Genomic DNA, 18,302 nt, shown 5'->3' on the forward strand with positions numbered 1-18,302 from the left:
CTAGGAACCAAATATGAAAAGAATCCAGTCAACGGCCCTTAAGATATTCCAATTCGTACGGACGGACGGACGGGCGGAGCCTAATACTATATCCCCCGCTTCGCGCTAAACGCGCGATGGGGGATAAAAAATCTTCAATGTGGTCTTAAGTCAATGTCGCCATTTGACATCTCAGTGTCCAGATATCGCCAGCAATGTCCTAACTTTCTTCTAAAAAGAAGCTACAAGATGGTTTAATGTTTCCGATTCGGGCTTTTAGGCAGCGAGCAGCAGCAGCAACTGGGTGTAGAGAGTGATAGCGAGAGTGAATCGGATTGTGAAAGTAACTGACGTCTGCACGTTGTAAAGGTAGTAAACCAAACTAGATAGCATATGACTGTATAAACCAATTCAATTAAAACATGAAATGATTGTTTTTGCAGAAGTGTTGTTTTCCGGGACAAGTTCTGTAACGAATCCATGTATCCATGTATGCTTCGCACGAAGCAACATTAATAACATTCTCTGCTCCCCTATTAACGACCTGCCGTTTGTGCCATTTGACCTCCCGGGTCATGCATATGTAGCGTAGCTCAGGTCAAGCTGAACAAACTGTAGAACAATCACAGTTATGCACAGTTATAGTCAGGAAACAGCGTATCACTGAACACGCAGAAGCCAGGTGTAAGAAACAACACGTTTAATGTATATAACAACAATAGGTTCACTTTGTTAAGATTCTGAACTTTTGAAGCGTAAATTTCAGTACGACATTGATTAAGTGAGTGAGTGAGTTTAGTTTTACGGCGCACTCAGCAATAGTCCAGCTATATGGCGGCAGTCTGTATATAATCGAGTCTGAACCAGACAATCCAGTGATCAACAGCATGAACTGCAACCTACGCAATTGTGTTACGATGACATGTGTCAATCAAGTCAGAGAGGCTGTCCACCCGATCCCGTTAGTCGTCCCTAACGACAAGCATTGTTTGGTGAAATAGCATAGGCGGATACAGGTGTGCGTGTGTGTGCGTGCGTGCGTGTGCGCGCACGTGTGCAGGGGTGCGCACCCCCACCCCCTTTTATCCTGAAAGTTTATAAAATGACCATTGAAACTCGTGAAAATGAACTGTGCACCCCGACTTCTCCATAAACTGTCCCTGAGCCTATTTGAATATTTACAGACCGTGTCGTACAGCTGTAATATGTCAAATGCGGCATAAAACAACAAAAACATAGACAATGTTTTAAAATGCATTTCAATAGTGCATGCATACACACCCATAGGGTCTTGTAACGAAAAACTATCCGTGAAGATCAGGGTTAGAATTGATCTTCAGTTGATGTCTCTTGGTCCGAACACCCGTGAAGGTCCGTGTTAGAATACTGATCTTCAGTAACCCATGCTTGTCGTAAGAGGCGACTAACAGGCTCGGGTGGTCAGGCTTGCTAACTTGGTTGACACATGTCATCGTAACCCAATTGCGTAGATCGATGCTCATGTTGTTGATCACTGGATTGTCTGGTCCAGACTCAATTATTTACAGACCGCTGACATATACCTCTGGAATATTGCTGAAACTAAACTCACTCATTGAAGACCCCGTCAGTGACATTATATACATTGAAGACCCCATCGGTGACATTATATACCTTGGAAGACCCCGTCATTGACACTATATACCTTGAAGACCCCGTCAGTGACATTATATACCTTGAAGACCCCATCAGTGACATTATATACCTTGAAGACCTTGAAGACCCCAAGACCCGTCAGTGACATTATACCTTGAAGACCCCACCAGTGAAGATCCTTGAAGACCCCATCGGTGACAGTATATACCATGGAAGACCCCACCAGTGACATTATCTACCTTTAAGACACCGTCAGTGACATTATACACATTGAAGACCCCGTCAGTGACACTATATACATTGAAGACCCCGTCAGTGACACTATATACCTTGAAGACCCCGTCAGTGACACTATATACCTTGAAGACCCCGTCAGTGACATTATATACCTTGAAGACCCCGTCAATGACATTATATACCTTGAAGACCCTGTCAGTGACATTATATACCTTGAAGACCCCGTCAATGACATTATATACCTTGAAGATCCTGTCAGTGACATTATATACCTTGAAGACCCCGTCAGTGACATTATATACCTTGAAGAAGACCCGTCCAGTGACATTATATACCTTGAAGACCCCTGTCAGTGACATCATATACCTTGAAGACCCCATCAGTGACATTATATACCTTGAAGACCCTGTCAGTGACATATATACCTTGAAGACCCGTCAGTGACATCATATACCTTGAAGACCCCGTCAGTGACATTATATACCTTGAAGACCCTGTCAGTGACATCATATACCTTGAAGACCCCATCAGTGACATTATATACCTTGAAGACTCCGTCAGTGACATTATATACCATGAAGACCCCGTCAATGACATTATATACCTTGAAGACCCCAATCAGTGACATTATATACCTTGAAGACCCCATACCTTGAAGACCCCGTGTCAGTGACACTATATACCTTGAAGACCCCATCAGTGACATTATATACCTTGAAGACCCCGTCAGTGACATTATATACCTTGAAGACCCCGTCAGTGACATTATATACCTTGAAGACCCCGTCAATGACATTATATACCTTGAAGACCCCATCAGTGACATTATATACCTTGAAGACCCCGTCAGTGACACTATATACCTTGAAGACCCCGTCAGTGACACTATATACCTTGAAGACCCGCATCAGACCCTTGAAGACCCCAGTGACACTATATACCTTGAAGACCCCGTCAGTGACATCATATACCTTGAAGACCCTGTCAGTGACATTATATACCTTGAAGACCCCGTCAGTGACATTATATACCTTGAAGACCCCGTCAGTGACATTATATACCTTGAAGACCCCGTCAGTGACATTATATATATACCTTGAAGACCCTGTCAGTGACATTATATACCTTGAAGACCCCATCAGTGACATTATATACCTTGAAGACCCGTCAGTGACATTATATACCTACCCCGTGAAGACCCTATCAGTGACCCGCTTATATACCTTGAAGACCCGTCAGTGACATATATACCTTGAAGACCCCTGTCAGTGACATTATATACCTTGAAGACCCCAGTGACAGTGACACCTTATATGACATTATATACCTTGAGACCCGTCAGTGACATCATATACCTTGAAGACCCCATCAGTGACATTATATACCTTGAAGACCCCGTCAGTGACATTATATACCTTGAAGACCCGTCAGTGAAGACCCCACCAGTGACATACCTTGAAGACTCATGGCCAGTGACAGTGACATCATATACCTTGAAGACCCCGTCAGTGACATTATATACCTTGAAGACCCCATCAGTGACATTATATACCTTGAAGACCCCATCAGTGACATTATATACCTTGAAGACCCCACTATATACCTTGAAGACTGTGACAGTGACATTATATACCTTGAAGACCCGTCAGTGACATTATATACCTTGAAGACCCCATCAGTGACATTATATACCTTGAAGACCCCGTCAGTGACATTATATACCTTGAAGACCCCATCAGTGACATTATATACCTTGAAGACCCCATCGTCAGTGACATTATACCTTGAAGACCCCGTCAGTGACATTATATACCTTGAAGACCCCATCAGTGACATTATATACCTTGAAGACCCCATCAGTGACATTATATACCTTGAAGACCCCGTCAGTGACATTATATACCTTGAAGACCCCGTCAGTGACATTATATACCTTGAAGACCCGTCAGTGACATTATATACCTTGAAGACCCGTCAGTGACACCCGTCATGACATTTGAAGACCCTGTCAGTGACATTATATATACCTTGATACATTGAAGAAGACCCGTCAGTGACATTATATACCTTGAAGACCCGTCAGTGACATTATATACCTTGAAGACCCGTCAGTGACATTATATACCTTGAAGACCCCATCAGTGATATACCTTGAAGACCCCTGTCAGTGACATTATATACCTTGAAGACCCATCAGTGACATTATACCTTGAAGACCCCGTCAGTGACATTATATACCTTGAAGACCCCGCCAGTGACACTATATACCTTGAAGACCCCATCAGTGACACTATATACCTTGAAGACCCCGTCAGTGACATTATATACCTTGAAGACCCCGTCAGTGACATATACATTGAAGACCCTGTCAGTGACATTATACCCTGAAGACCCCGTCAGTGACATTATACCTTGAAGACCCCATCAGTGACATTTTATACATTGAAGACCCCATCAGGGACATTATACCTTGAAGACCCCGTCAGTGACATTATATACCTTGAAGACCCGTCAGTGACATCATATACCTTGAAGACCCCGTCACTGGCTTCATCGAGTGAGTGACATATCCCTTGTATATAAACGTTAACGCACTTTTACTGTAACATGGCAAAACATCTAATATTTATCGACCATTTACTCTACATCACATGACGTTGGGTTCTAAAGGATTCCTGTGTCACACACGAAAATGTCGCTTCAACGTTTTTTGTACAGATGCGATCTCAATGTTAACTGCTGTATCACAGAAGCCCCAGCCACCATGTTGTGTGTCACAACGCGACACACCCTCAAACAGTCACTTGTATTCCTAACATAATTGTAGACCACTTTGTCTCTCTATATTCACAGGCAACTTCTAATCAATATTCGTCCTGTTACCAACGATCACCTGTTACACTGTGAATATATTCCAACGCCTCCCACCTGCCACGCGCTGACCCCTGTCACCTATATCACATGACACTATATCGACCAATCAGGTTTGTCCACTGACTGGCTTGTCTCTTCCGGAAGTGAGCGTACGGTTTAAGCAGAGACTTGTTTATGTTTGAAGGCTGAACTTCGTCTTAGAATATTCTAAGCAGGTGGATTAGACTAACAACACAAGTGGTAAGTGAACTATTTTAACATTTTTTAATCATTATTTATTTTCAAGAGGATTTGTATGTCAGTTTCTCACTGAAACACTCACGCCGGGTTTTAACCACCTGTCAAACTGCTGTCTGCGAGAGAATTCACCGAGTCAATATTGATAGCATGTACTGTTGAGCAGGAGTGTGCAATATGGTAATTTCGCTTGCACTTTTCATGCAAACAGTCTGATTCATAACTTTACACAGGTAAACGTATCTCAACCTGATTACAGTACATTTCCCAGAATTGTTGAACGTTTCAAAGATTGTTGTCACGCTTGATGATTTCCACGTGATTTTATCTAAAAATAACACTGGCCTACTTTTCGTGTTCACCGAACCGTGAAATGATACCTGATGCTGGTTGTGACTGGAAATGGAATGTATACTGGGTGCAATGTAGGTCTATGTGTCAGTTTATTTCCAGAATACATTTACACCCTGAATTTTTTTTTATTCTTGTCAAATACAGTTCCCCATGTAGACATAATCAGGGCTCCAGATAATTTTTCAACATCAGGAGTACGTACTCCTTATTTTTTCAATATAGGAGTACTGGAAAAACTTAAGAGTACATTTAGAGTACTGAATGGAAATTAGTAATCAGTATTCTTGTGTTTCGTTTGGTATATGCACCACAACATTGCTACTCTTGTGTAAACAGGTCAATAAACAATAAAACAATACTTTTTCATATAAATACATCTGTAAATGATTCGTACACCATTGCTGTGGTGCGTATCTGCTACGTTTTCAAAATTATTTCCTACCGTATCGTGCATATTTTTTATCCGTACATATCTGGAGCCCTGCATTATCTTTCACTAAACGAGGCCAATAGGTATCATCAACAATAGTTTCGGTTTTTTAAGCAATTGAAGTTTTTTCCTACCATTACATGTTGAGTTGATATTGAGTTCCAAAGTTTGAAAACAATGGATTCATTGAAGCTAAATCCATGTTTATCTTTCTGAAGATAATATTAGCGTTGGGCGATTCTAGTGTCAACCCAAGAAAAAAATTAACTTGCATGAATCATCCTAGTTAATTATGTTAACTCCTGAATTCCACCCAATTTAAAGCATATATAAGTTTCTGTACAGATTTCAGGGTCTGTTTTATGGGGTACACCTGGGTACTTTTTTTTTTTATCCCTCCTTGTGATTGACCGCCTCTGTGCTGTAGTGGTTAGAGCGTCTGCCCGGAGAGCGGAAGGTCGCGGGTTCGATCCCTGACCGTGTCATACCAAAAGACGTTAAAATATGGTACTTGTTGGACCCTGCCTGGCTCTCGGCATTAATGGGTACAACAAGGACTGGTCAGCTCGGAGTCAGTATACTGTGTCTGAGTGGGGTATTCATGCTTCACTGCGGCATGGTATCTCAGTGGGCTAGCACTATAAAACCAGCTTCAGTCTGGGCTAGTACAAGCAGCCGCACATACACATGCATGCATGTCGTCATATGAACGGAATATTCTCAAGCACGACGTAAAACCCAATTTCACCTCACCTCACCACCTCCTTGTGATTAGATCTCTGTTGTTTTCATGTTGTTATATTTAAAAATATTCCTGTATTCCCCATATTAACTGATCTGTCCAATGAGAGCTCTAAACAGATTTTCTTAACCAATCAGTAATAAATGTTCATAAGATCCCACTGAACTTGCTGAGGGACAGAGCTTACTTGGACAGAGCGATCTTAGCGCAATGACGATCTCAACTCCCATACCTTATAAGAATAGTCATGGTGCATGGAGTTGGACTGCCCAGGGCCCTGTTCCACAAATGATCTTAATGCTACAATGATCGTAAGCCTAAGTTAAAGTATGGGCCTTACGATCAGCATTGCGCTAAGATCGCTTTGTTGAACCGGGCCCAGTTCAGTTAATAAATGAAAGGTTGGCAGATGCTCTTAGGACTGCATCATATTATATTCTCAGTCACCCGCCATCTCTGTAATAAATGTCCAGATCCTGAAACCATATATATGAAAATCCATAGTTGTTTCTACATGTCTTTTTTGAGGATGACAGTCAAAACATAGTTTAAACAGAGACTGTCACAAAACAGACAATCTGAATACTACTGCTATTTTTACCCTTATTACAAAATGACTTTCTCTGAGTTTAAAGATGTATCAAAAGTATTTTTGTCTTGATGGCACTCTTAGATTCCAATTTTTGGGGAGTGCCGTGTAGCACACTTGAAAAGACTCTCTCTCTATTTCACTCATGTGTGCAAGTGCAGTGTGCTAAATAGTTTCGTTCGTTATGCCTAGAGCCCAGGTTCGTTTCCCCACATGGGTACAAAGTGTGAAACCCATTTCTGGCGTCCCCCGTCATGATATTGCTGAAATATTGCTAAAAGCGGCGTAAAACCATATTTAGTCAATCTGATTGGATAGCGGGTGGTGGGGTAGCCACGTGGTTAAAGCGTCTGCTCGTCACACTGAAGACACTGGTTTGATTCCCCACATGGATACATTGTGTGAAGCCTATTTCTGGTGTCCTCTGCCGTGATATCGCTTGAATATTGCTAAAAGCAGGGTAAAACATTCTCACTCACTCTGACTGGATAGAAAGAAGGGAGATAATTCGTGTTGTGATTATTTGCTGCTAGGGAATTTTACGAGAACAGGGAAATATGGCCGTATTAGAACATAGGTTCTTAGGAAGATATGACTTGAGTAACCTCTGTGGGAAGAGAATGGTAGTAACCTTGACACTGCAGAAATTCTGCTCATATATGTTGCTATACATAAATCAGGGAAAGAAATCCAATTTTTTCAAACAGTGCCATAGGGTACCAGACCGATAATGTAGATGTGCCTTTGTAAATATATGTGCCCATACCTTTTGATGATCACAACAATAAGGTCATTTCAATTTATTGTAAATAAACCAGTAAACATCATTTAAATCTCTAAACTTGACAGTGGGGTAGCCTAATGGTTAAAGTGTTCGCTCGTCACGCCGAAGGTTCTATTCCCCACATGCGTACAAAGTGTGAAGCCCATTTCTGGTGTCCCCCGCCGTGATATTGCTGGAATATTGCTAAAAGCGGACGTAAAACTAAACTCACTCACTCACTAAACTTGACAGCGGGATTTCTTTACATGAATGCAAGAATAGTGAATCCTCATTTGTCCTTGACCCATAAAATAACCCAGGTGCCATGTTACCATAGTTTCATGTATATAGCAATGTATATCAATTTACAAGCACAGTACTTCAATGATGACTGATCCTGAAACATGTAATTTGTTCCTCCAGGTTGAGTGAGTGAGTTTGGTTTTACGCCACCTTTAGCAATGTTCCAGCAATGTCACGCAGGGGACACCAGAAATGGATTTTACACGTTTTCACCTATAAGGGGAATAGAAGCCAGGTCGAGCACCCTTAACCACTATGCTCCCCCCCACCATCCCTCCTCTAGGGAATTTAGAGGTCAGATTGGTTCCTATCACACAATGTTTGCTCTCCAGGCTAGGATTTACATCAGATGGTGAAAGCTAAACCTTGCTGATTGTGATTGGTTGTTCATGCTATCGACCACAAGTTTGCCTACAAATTGTTTGATTACTTGCACTCTTCCAGCTCAGGTTGTCTATTATGTTATTAATTTAATACGGCCTTTTACATTTTTTAACTAGAAAATCTACTTTAAGTTTCACATTAAGAAAATAAATGGTTGTCTTCAGTGAAGGACATAAAATGTTCACGAGTAGCATAAAATTCAAAGAATACTGATAGAGTGATATATGCTTTGGATCAGTCCAAACAGAGCTCCAGATAATTTTTCAACATCAGAAGTACTTACTCCTTATTTTTTCAATATAGTAGTACTGGAAAAGCTTAAGAGTACATTTAGAGTACTGAATGGAATTTAATGGAGTATGACTACGACAACACCAGTGCTCCACAGAGGTACAGATAAGCTGCGTATCTGAGTAAATTACGCAAATATTTATGTGAAAACTCAATTCCTATTAAGTCTATTGCGTATAGGTACGCTTGAATTTTTGTAAATACCCAATAAATGTGATCTTACATGCGTACACACAAACATGTCAAATCTTAGCTTGAGTACCAGTGGATAGATAAAATAAGTGAAGAGGTTCTATTTCAGGACATGAACTTGACAACTTGTAGTCTTTTTTTATTGTTTATCATATTACAGATCAAATATAAATAACAAACAGTAACATTTAAACTTTATTAAATTTTTACAATTAATGGAAATGGCAAAATACCCAATTGAGTTTGAGTGAGGTGAGTACAATTTATTTGGTTACTCAAAAGAAAATTAGGATACCCAATTGAGATGAACACAAGCGAGTACATAACTCAATGACCCAAAAAGTTATCTGTAGCTCTGGCTCCATTCACACTAAAAAATATGCAATGGCACTTTTTTTCAATGCTAGAGCGCCCATTGGTGCAACATTTAATATAATCCACAGGTCTTCTATACCATGGTTACCATGAATGGCAAAAGTCTCAACTGCATTGGCACACATGTTAGTAGTTAAGGTGGCAACTGGCAACACTCAAAAAAATTCTGGCTGAGGCACTGCAAGACGAACGAGTGATACTAGTAGCAGTTCTTTCATTATTCGTACAGCATTTTGATTACTTGACCGTTTACAACTACAAGTCGTTGAGGTACAGTCTTGTTTCTGAAAGAAACTTGTAATTTGTTTCTGTGCAGCCAAGTTTGACCAATCAAATTTAACTGAGATGATTCGCTGCAGTACGCTCTTTCCTTAGCAACCGGGATTCCGAAAACACAACAAGGGAAACCCCTATGTGTCGCTATCACGTCAATTCAAATATGGGACACTGCTTGAAATCAGATAGATATGTTTTAGATAAATACGTCTGTACATGATTCTAAGATCATGCACCATGACTGTGGTGTGTATCTCCTACATTTTCTAAATTATTTCCTACCGTATCTTGCATAGTTTTTATCCATACATACGCCTATAAGGTCCTTATCTGGAGCCCTGCCAACATGGTACGAGTCAATGGTGACACTTGTAACTATAGTCAATAGTGTAGAGCTGTGACGATATATTGTAATATTGAAAATCGTGATACTTTATCTAACGATAAATATATCGATACGTTTTTTCGTATCGTGATATGTATCGTTGACCTTAAAATTGTTAATTTTTTCTAGATATTGACGGTTATGTCAAAATTTACACTGTCACTTGCTATTAAAATAAGATTTTTTAAAGAACATAACTAAAGATAGCATATCGTGATATGCATCGAATCGAATCGTTCCAAGATATCGCGATATATATCGTATCGTGAAATTTCTGTATCGTCACACCTCTACAATAGTGCCTCTTTTTGGTCGAGCAGGAAAGCACCAATCTCCAGTTTTGACATTAAACTTGAAGCTCAAGTCCATCAGGGTTGTTAATTGTTTAATTACAATTTCATGGTTACATGGCATTGTGTAATCATATAATTTCATTGCTTAACAGTATTAGTTATTCAAAACATTAATTAGAAAAAAATCTGGGCAAACACTCTGAAAATGGTGATTACATTAAAAATGTATATATTTTGATTTCAATCAATAATCGTTAGCCACAAGTCCTCCAATAATCAATAGTGAATTTGATTTCCGATTCCAAACTCTATAATTCTTATGAAAGTGATGGGTGTCATGGAGACCATCTTTATCTTGTTGCTAACTTCATCATGTTAAAGACTATCTCCTGCATCATTTTCTTTCATTACTGAATCCAAGTTATCCCAAAGAAATGCTAGTACATTTCCATGGCAACACTTACTTTTTTGCTAATGTTTCTCAGAAACATAGATCATTTGTAAGTTATATTGTAATAAGATCTCAGCTCCATAATGGAATATAAAGATAAATGGCTGCCTTTGAGGTGGAACTGACAGTTATGGCGTCTGCTTGCTCTTCTGCAAGAGGAATAATAAGGAATAAATCGAGCTCTTGTCATTTTTTTATGAGCTCAACATTATTTCAATCTTGTATGCATGGTAACTCACCTGGTCATTCTTTGATAGTAGTCAGGCTCACTGACTTGGTTGACACATGTCATCGTATCCCAATTGGGTAAAATGATGCTCATGATGTTGATGTCTCTTGGTCCCATCACCCGTGAAGATCTGGGTTAGAATTGATCTTCAGTAATCCATACTTGTCGTAAGAGGCGACTAACGGGATCGGGTGGTCAGGCTCACTGACTTGGTTGACACATATCATCGGTTCCCAATTACGTAGATCGATGCTCATGCTGTTGATCACTGGAATGTCTGGTACAGACTCGATTATTTACAGACGGCGGGCCATATAGCTGGAATATTGCTGAGTGTGGCGAAAAACTAAACTCACTCACTGAATGCAAAACATATATGATGTTTCCAGGAATCAGTCTCTTTGGCCAGTCACATGCTAAACAAATACTGCAAAATATGAGTAAGTGAGAGAGTGAGAAGGGTAAAATCATACTCACTCACTCACTCTTGCCTCAGGATATTATAATAGATTAATAGTGAGTGAGTGTAGTTTTTAGGGACGTCACGATGCATAAGTTTCATGAATCGATACGTATCACAATACCCACATCACGATTCGAGACGTTTGATGATACCTATTTTCGTGGCATTATTGCGTAAATTTAGTTACATTTTGAACATTAATATTTCATATTTTATAATTGTCCATGAAAAGATCAACATTTTTTTATTCTCAGAGATTAAGAAGTTTCCCATCTTTGTGCATGAAAAATAATCATTTATAACTCTCATAACATAAAAACCATGATACAACTGGAAATGTAAACGATATATAAACATATTTAAACTGATACTTTCAAAATTAAATATTGATACAGTTTTGAATGTATCAATAATTGTATCGTTTGAGAAAAAGTATCGATGTATCATGGCATCCCTAATAGATTTATGTCACTTTTACAAATTCCAGCAATATCGCAGCGGGGGACACCAGAAATGGGCTTCACATAACGTACCATGATTGGATTTGAACCCAGGTCTTCAGGGAACTGACTGACTGACTGACTGACTGACTGACTGACTGAGTTTGGTTTAACGCCGGTTTTAGCAATATTCCAGCAACATCACGGCGGGGGACACCAGAAATGGGCTTCACATAACGTACACATGAATGGATATGAACCCAGGTCTTCAGGGAACTGACTGACTGACTGACTGAGTTTGGTTTAACGCCGCTTTTAGCAATATTCCAGCAACATCACGGCGGGGGACACCAGAAATGGGCTTTACACATTGTACCCATGCAGGGATTTGAACCCAGGTCTTCAGGGAACAAACGCTTTTACCACTAGGCTACTCCACCGCCCCTGGTTCAATAGAGATAATCAGACACATTGTCCTCTTTAAATATCCACTTGACCACTTGTTGACAAGAGAATCGTTGTGTGCATCAAGGAAAGATATCCCAATAAACATTGAAGCACTATATCAACAAAGAGCTGAGGTAGGATATTGACTGGGGTACCATGGGGCCTTACAGTGGGAAGCCATAGTGACAAGCGTTGTCAAGAGTAGCAAGCTTATATATCTGTATAAACAGGGAGACATAATTGTGGAGTGTTCATCGAGTGAATGCTGTGGCTAGTCCATTGAGGAAATACCTGACCATGCCAACATGGGTGCCATGTACGTATAGCTGTTAGCTGGTGTGGGATTTAAGTCCCTGGTCAATATTTACATGTTCATGTTACAGCACTGTAGTGTCACGGTGTTACAGATAACAGTTGTATTTACTTAACCGTAGACTGACTTCAGCAAAAGCTGTTGTATGATTCATACTGTGTGGCTCAGGATGGGATTTAGATGTGGTTGTGAATACTTTTGGGTCAAACTGTTTTATGTACCATAGTAAGTGACCGGTCATTTATTATGGCGGTTTGTTATGGGGGTGGGGGGGAAAGCGTGGTTGGCCTTGGGACTGTATGATATTTGCTGACCTCCAATCTTTTTGTATGACATATTTTTGACTCATTCGCTTCCCCAAACTCTCACCAACTCAACCCATAGTCGCTACATTTTGGTGTCCTGTCTCTTTTGCTCTTTCATTTAAAAAAAAAAAATTCATTTTCACCTGTACTCTCCCTCCATAACATGCTGTTGATCACTGGATTGTCTGGTCCAGATTCGATTATTTACAGACCGCTGCCATATGGCTGGAATATTGCTCTGTCCATAGCTGATACATTTTAGCAACCCCTCTCTTTTGCTATTTCATTTTTCCGACGTTCTCTCCCCTCTGTGCTGATAATGTCTCTTTTGCTCTTTCATTTAATCTGCATCCTCTCACCTCTGAGCGTTTCTTTTTTGCTCTTTCGTTTTTTCATGACAGTTCCCCTCCTCGTCATAGATAAATGTGATACATTTTGGCAACCCCTCTCTTGTGCAGCGTCATTTTTCCTGACAAACTCACGGAATAGGTTACCAGTCCTTCTGTCATTAATTTCATCCTTGTTCTGAAGTCATGGATAGAAACGTTTTCGTTTTTGTCACTGTTACCAGATTGACAACAGTGTTCTGGCATTTGTTAAACAGTGAGAATCTCGGGTGACATTCAAGATGTTAGCTTTCTAGGAGTATTTCCGAGCTTGCTGTGTTGCGAATAGAATTACCTGAATCATTGGGTTGTAGTTTTGTATGAAAAAAGAAGCGTATATCTACTTATAAAACCTGGAAAACCTCACGTTTCCTAAACATGTGACGTACATCCTCATAGTTCCGACCTCTGATCTTTTGCACAGGTTGACACCTTATAGATACAACATTTAAGTGTCATGTGTTATGTAAAGAGCATTAGGAACTTTTAATGGGCATTTGCATATATTATCTCTTAATAAGGTTAAAAAGAGATTTTAGAAAAACACAACATAAACGTGTTTGTTTTTAAACACAATCTTGTTGTTTCAACAATTCACATATATACGGTTTGCAAATGTCAGACAATTGCACAGTTATCAAACCTGTGCAATCTGTGTTTGAGAAACCTGTTTATTTACGACTGGCATAAACAATTATGCTGGGGGGATTTTATGGGACGCATTAATCACACTTGCTGGGTTCGCACCTGAATTGGTTTGTCACGGTGATTGAATTAATTAGATCTGAGCGCTTCACTTAATACCCCAGAGCACGCCCATCTCGTATCCAAAAGACAGTAGGTCATATCCTGTGTTTCCTCTGGCATTTTTACGGTAAAGTGATCGCGCTTTTCATTGTGCGCGAGACCTTGCACCCTAACAACCAATCAGAAAGGTAGAGGGGTTTGCAATGCGTCAATGCCACTATTTTTAGCCTGGGTTTTTTTCTTCTAAAACTGATATTTTTTGTTTGACAACACCTCAATGTCATTAAGTAAACATAATCTTTTGTCGAGGAGAAACAAAATTGACAGAGGTAATTAGAAAATTGATTTAAAAATTTGCTGGATATGATGACCGACAGCCTTTGAAATTACCGGACATTCTAACTTTTACATTCAATGTCCGGTATATACCAGATATTTACGGAAACATTATCAGGGGTTGAAATAACCCATTACCCGACGTCCGAGTCCAGTGTTTTTTTCTGTCGGGCAAGCAAATTTGTACATCACACTGTACCGGTCTCCAGTTGACTTTCCAATGTTTATTATGTTGTTATTTAAAAAATCAACAAGAAAACGGTTGGTATAGTGGGAAAATAATCAGGGCAAGTGACTTTACATGTGCCACTGTACCGGAGTACACTAGCAATTTTAAACTTATTTCCACCCCTGCACTATACATGTTACATTTGTGACTGGTTCTACTCATGCACTACTCATGTATCTTTGTAAACGTGGAACAGTAACCGCAAGTCTTTGTTTTTTCAAATGACCGTCACAAAAACTCATTCAAACACAATTGTTTTCACTTTCGCTAAACTACGAGTGTCTTTTTAGTCCTCCTGTTACGATTCACTCGCAAATTCCTTCAAATAAACTGCATCCCTTCATGAATTCAATTAGTTATTCGTGGTTACTAGAATCAAATATATTTGCAAATATATTTTCAAACAGTGTTTTCTCTTGGAACTTGTCCGATATTTATCTTAAGTGTGAGACGCAAAACTGGAATATATACCAGGGGTGGAAATAACTTTAAAATTGCTAGTGTACTCTGGTACAGTGGCATATGTAAAATCACTTGCCCTGATGATTTTTCCACTATACCGTCCGTTTTCTTGTTGATTCTTTAAATAAACAACATAATTAACATTGGAAAGTCAACTGGACACCGGTACAGTGTGATATACAAATTTGCTTGCCCGACAGAAAAAAACACTGGACTCGGGCATCGGGCAATGGGTTATTTCCACCCCTGTATACAAGTCATACAATAGCGTAACTTGTGTTGTTTTCCCAAGGCCCCTGTCGTTCAGCTATAAGTGGCATTGTCACAATGTGTTGCTTTTTCACCTTTACAAAATATCATGAAATGTTTCAACCTACACAGATACATATTTAATGTTTTCAACATTAAGTATTCATGAATAAATATTCATATTCGTTACCATATATTTGTGAAATATATCGTATTTCTCTCAAGGTGTATTTACTGCAGGCCTACTTTTTAGGTGTGCTACTCACATGATATATGGGCTGAAAGTTTAGTGAAAACAATCATATCACCTGATATCTTGACAGTAATGCAAATCTCAACATCAACATAGAGGTTTATCAATGCAAATGTCTTGACAATGATTCAAATCTCAACAGCAACATATATATCAATCCAAATGTTTTGACAATGATGAAAATCTCAACATCAACACAGAGGTCCATCAATGCAAATGTTTTGACAATGATGCAAATCTCAACAGCAACATAGAGGTCTCTCAATGCAAAGGTTTTGACAAAAACACCTCTATGTTTTGTCTCATAGGTACTAATTAATGGCTTGTAACAACAGGGATCTAGGGGGACGGGGTCTAGAGGGATGGGGGCTAGAGGGATGGGGCTAAAACAGGGACGGGGCTAGAGGGATGGGGTCTAGGGGCGGGGGCTAGAGGGATGGGGGGCTAGAGGGGCCATGGGATGGGGGCTAGAGGGATAGGGTGATGGGGGCTAGAGGAATGATGCCTCTATGATATTGCTGCAGTATTACTAAAAGCGGCATAAAAATAAACTCACTCACTCCTTCACATGTCGGGACTGAAGAAATAATCTGGTTTAGACAGCGTGTCGGATTGTAGAACTGACACAGTTACCTACGACTAGAACTGGAGCTAGTTTCAACACAGGATTAATTTGTGACAAAACACATCCGTCCGACTCCTGGCCACACGCCAGATTAGACAGCACTGATTACTATATAAACACATATTCGGCGGCTCATTTCATCCCGAGATCCAGAATTGACAGCCGCCGGATTGCAGAGCTTTTAAATGATGATAAATGTACTAGCCACGGAGGGACTGAGATTTTGACAGCTGCTGATTTTGACAGCTTCCACTGTACCTTAATATTAATAGCATGATTGTGATAGTCTTAAATTTTTACTTAAACTAGGTAGCTTTGGAATAGCGCCCTTGACTTTGACTTGGCGAATGAGTGCTTTAACCACTACACTGTTCACTACCTTGACACTTAAGTCAACTGAATCCCAACTGGATTTGAATTGTGAGATGTTAATGCTTACAGCTTCAATAGGGTTAATCAATAAGACGGACTTTGAACCTACGGTACCTCATCAGGATTTGAATGAAACTGAATAAAATGTTTAAAATTTTAAATGTTTGAGTTGCTCATTAATGTCTCTTTAATGAATTTCATGGAAAGGGAAAATATCACTTTATAATTTATTCATTCTGCTGCTACTTTAGCGATGACATTGTTGAAATATGTTTAAACAAAAATACTTTTGTTTATAGTTACCATGGAAACCGATTGTTTTTGTAATCAAAGAGTTTTTGTCACATCTATAACGTAGTTAGGTGTATGCATTAATGTCAAATATATTTTCCTACAACATGAAAGAAATAGTATTTTGTTATTAATAAAATTGCACATTTGTAGCGACATATTTCCTGAACCAGTAACAGATTCGCCTCTTGATAACACTCCAGGCTACTAAATTTAAACTACCAAGGACAATTCACTGCTTGATCCGAAAGTTCACGCCCACAAACCAGCAGTAAGACACAAGAATTTCCTGGCTCATACTCAATCTCACCTGTCACCAGCTGTGAGTCGTCCCTTGGTGGAACGAGTCGCTGGTTATCCAGCGGTCAGGGCCATTGACCTATAACCTACAGGCTTATAGCCATTTAATGTCAACAGTTACGTAATATGCCCCAGCACTTTCAAAGGATGGAGTGTTTCGATAGACTGACATCGAGTACATTGTGAATATTAATGATGAATTGACCGCGTGTGTGGGTGGCTACATTTGAGTGTTTCTCGGCCAGCTGGAGGTACTGTGGCAAGCTCATTGTAGACTTTGAGTAATCAATTGTTAGTGTGTGGAGTTGAAGACGCATCATTAAAGGTTCGTCTGTTTGGATTTGAAGAGACTGATTTTCAGGTACGTTTTTCTATGCATCTCTATAGCCACTTATCTGACACCCGAGTCAAATAAAATCTGTTTGGTCTGTTATGTTCGGTTAATAATTACAAACTCAATGAGATAACACTGAGATGTTAAAAATTATACTGAGACCCAACTTTGGCAGGTGGGCTCAAATATATTTGACACAGACTAATGAACTTGAAGTTTCCTTGAAAACTGAGAGGTAATTAAAAGTTTTTACTGATGAATTGCAGTATTTTCTCAATTAAAGTGTTCTCAGGGTGCCAGATGGGTTCATTTTTAGGAAATTGATTTATTAGCCAATATTGTCATCCAAATATCATCTAGTCACCTTGAATGATAACAGATGCTTAATAATGTTCTATTTTCTATTTGATTGGCAGTTGTTGTCATCCAAATATGCTATAGTCACCTTGAATGAGAACAGATACTTACTAATGTCAACATGTACACACAAAAAGAATTGGAAGAATTAATGAGTGACAGGGTTTCCATTCAGCTAATTTTCTTGGTTAATTTGCCATAGCTGCAATGAATGTATACTATGAGGAGAATATGTTTTATAGGAAAAGGGTTGTGAATACGGATATTTATTCATAAATACTTGATGTTTAATATTGAGGAAGTTAGGGATGCCACGATACATCTATGCATCAATACTTATTCTAAGACGATACAATTTTCAATACATTTAAAAC

The 18,302-nt window shown here is 39.5% G+C and overlaps 1 protein-coding gene across 4 annotated transcripts in view; it reads left to right on the forward strand.

Moving 5' to 3' along the window:
• The first annotated feature begins 4,849 nt into the window (after positions 1–4,849).
• The window catches only part of LOC124283874 (ras-related protein Rab-27A-like), an 85,843-nt gene continuing 72,390 nt past the window's right edge, over positions 4,850–18,302 (forward strand). For 2 of the 4 annotated variants that reach the window (XM_046719899.1, XM_046719901.1), the window contains exon 1: positions 4,850–4,965. Coding sequence is in view for 1 of the 4 variants with exons in the window: in XM_046719900.1 (XP_046575856.1) it covers positions 12,667–12,685 (19 nt within the window). In the remaining 3 variants the exon portion in view is untranslated. Of the gene's footprint in view, positions 4,966–12,651; positions 12,686–17,579; positions 17,599–18,302 lie in introns of those variants that run through there. The other 2 variants (XM_046719900.1, XM_046719902.1) reach the window with 2 other exon arrangements.

This window comes from Haliotis rubra, unplaced genomic scaffold (genome assembly GCF_003918875.1).
Source record: "Haliotis rubra isolate DU_JTF1 unplaced genomic scaffold, ASM391887v1 Scf324, whole genome shotgun sequence".
Classification (NCBI taxonomy): domain Eukaryota; kingdom Metazoa; phylum Mollusca; class Gastropoda; order Lepetellida; family Haliotidae; genus Haliotis; species Haliotis rubra.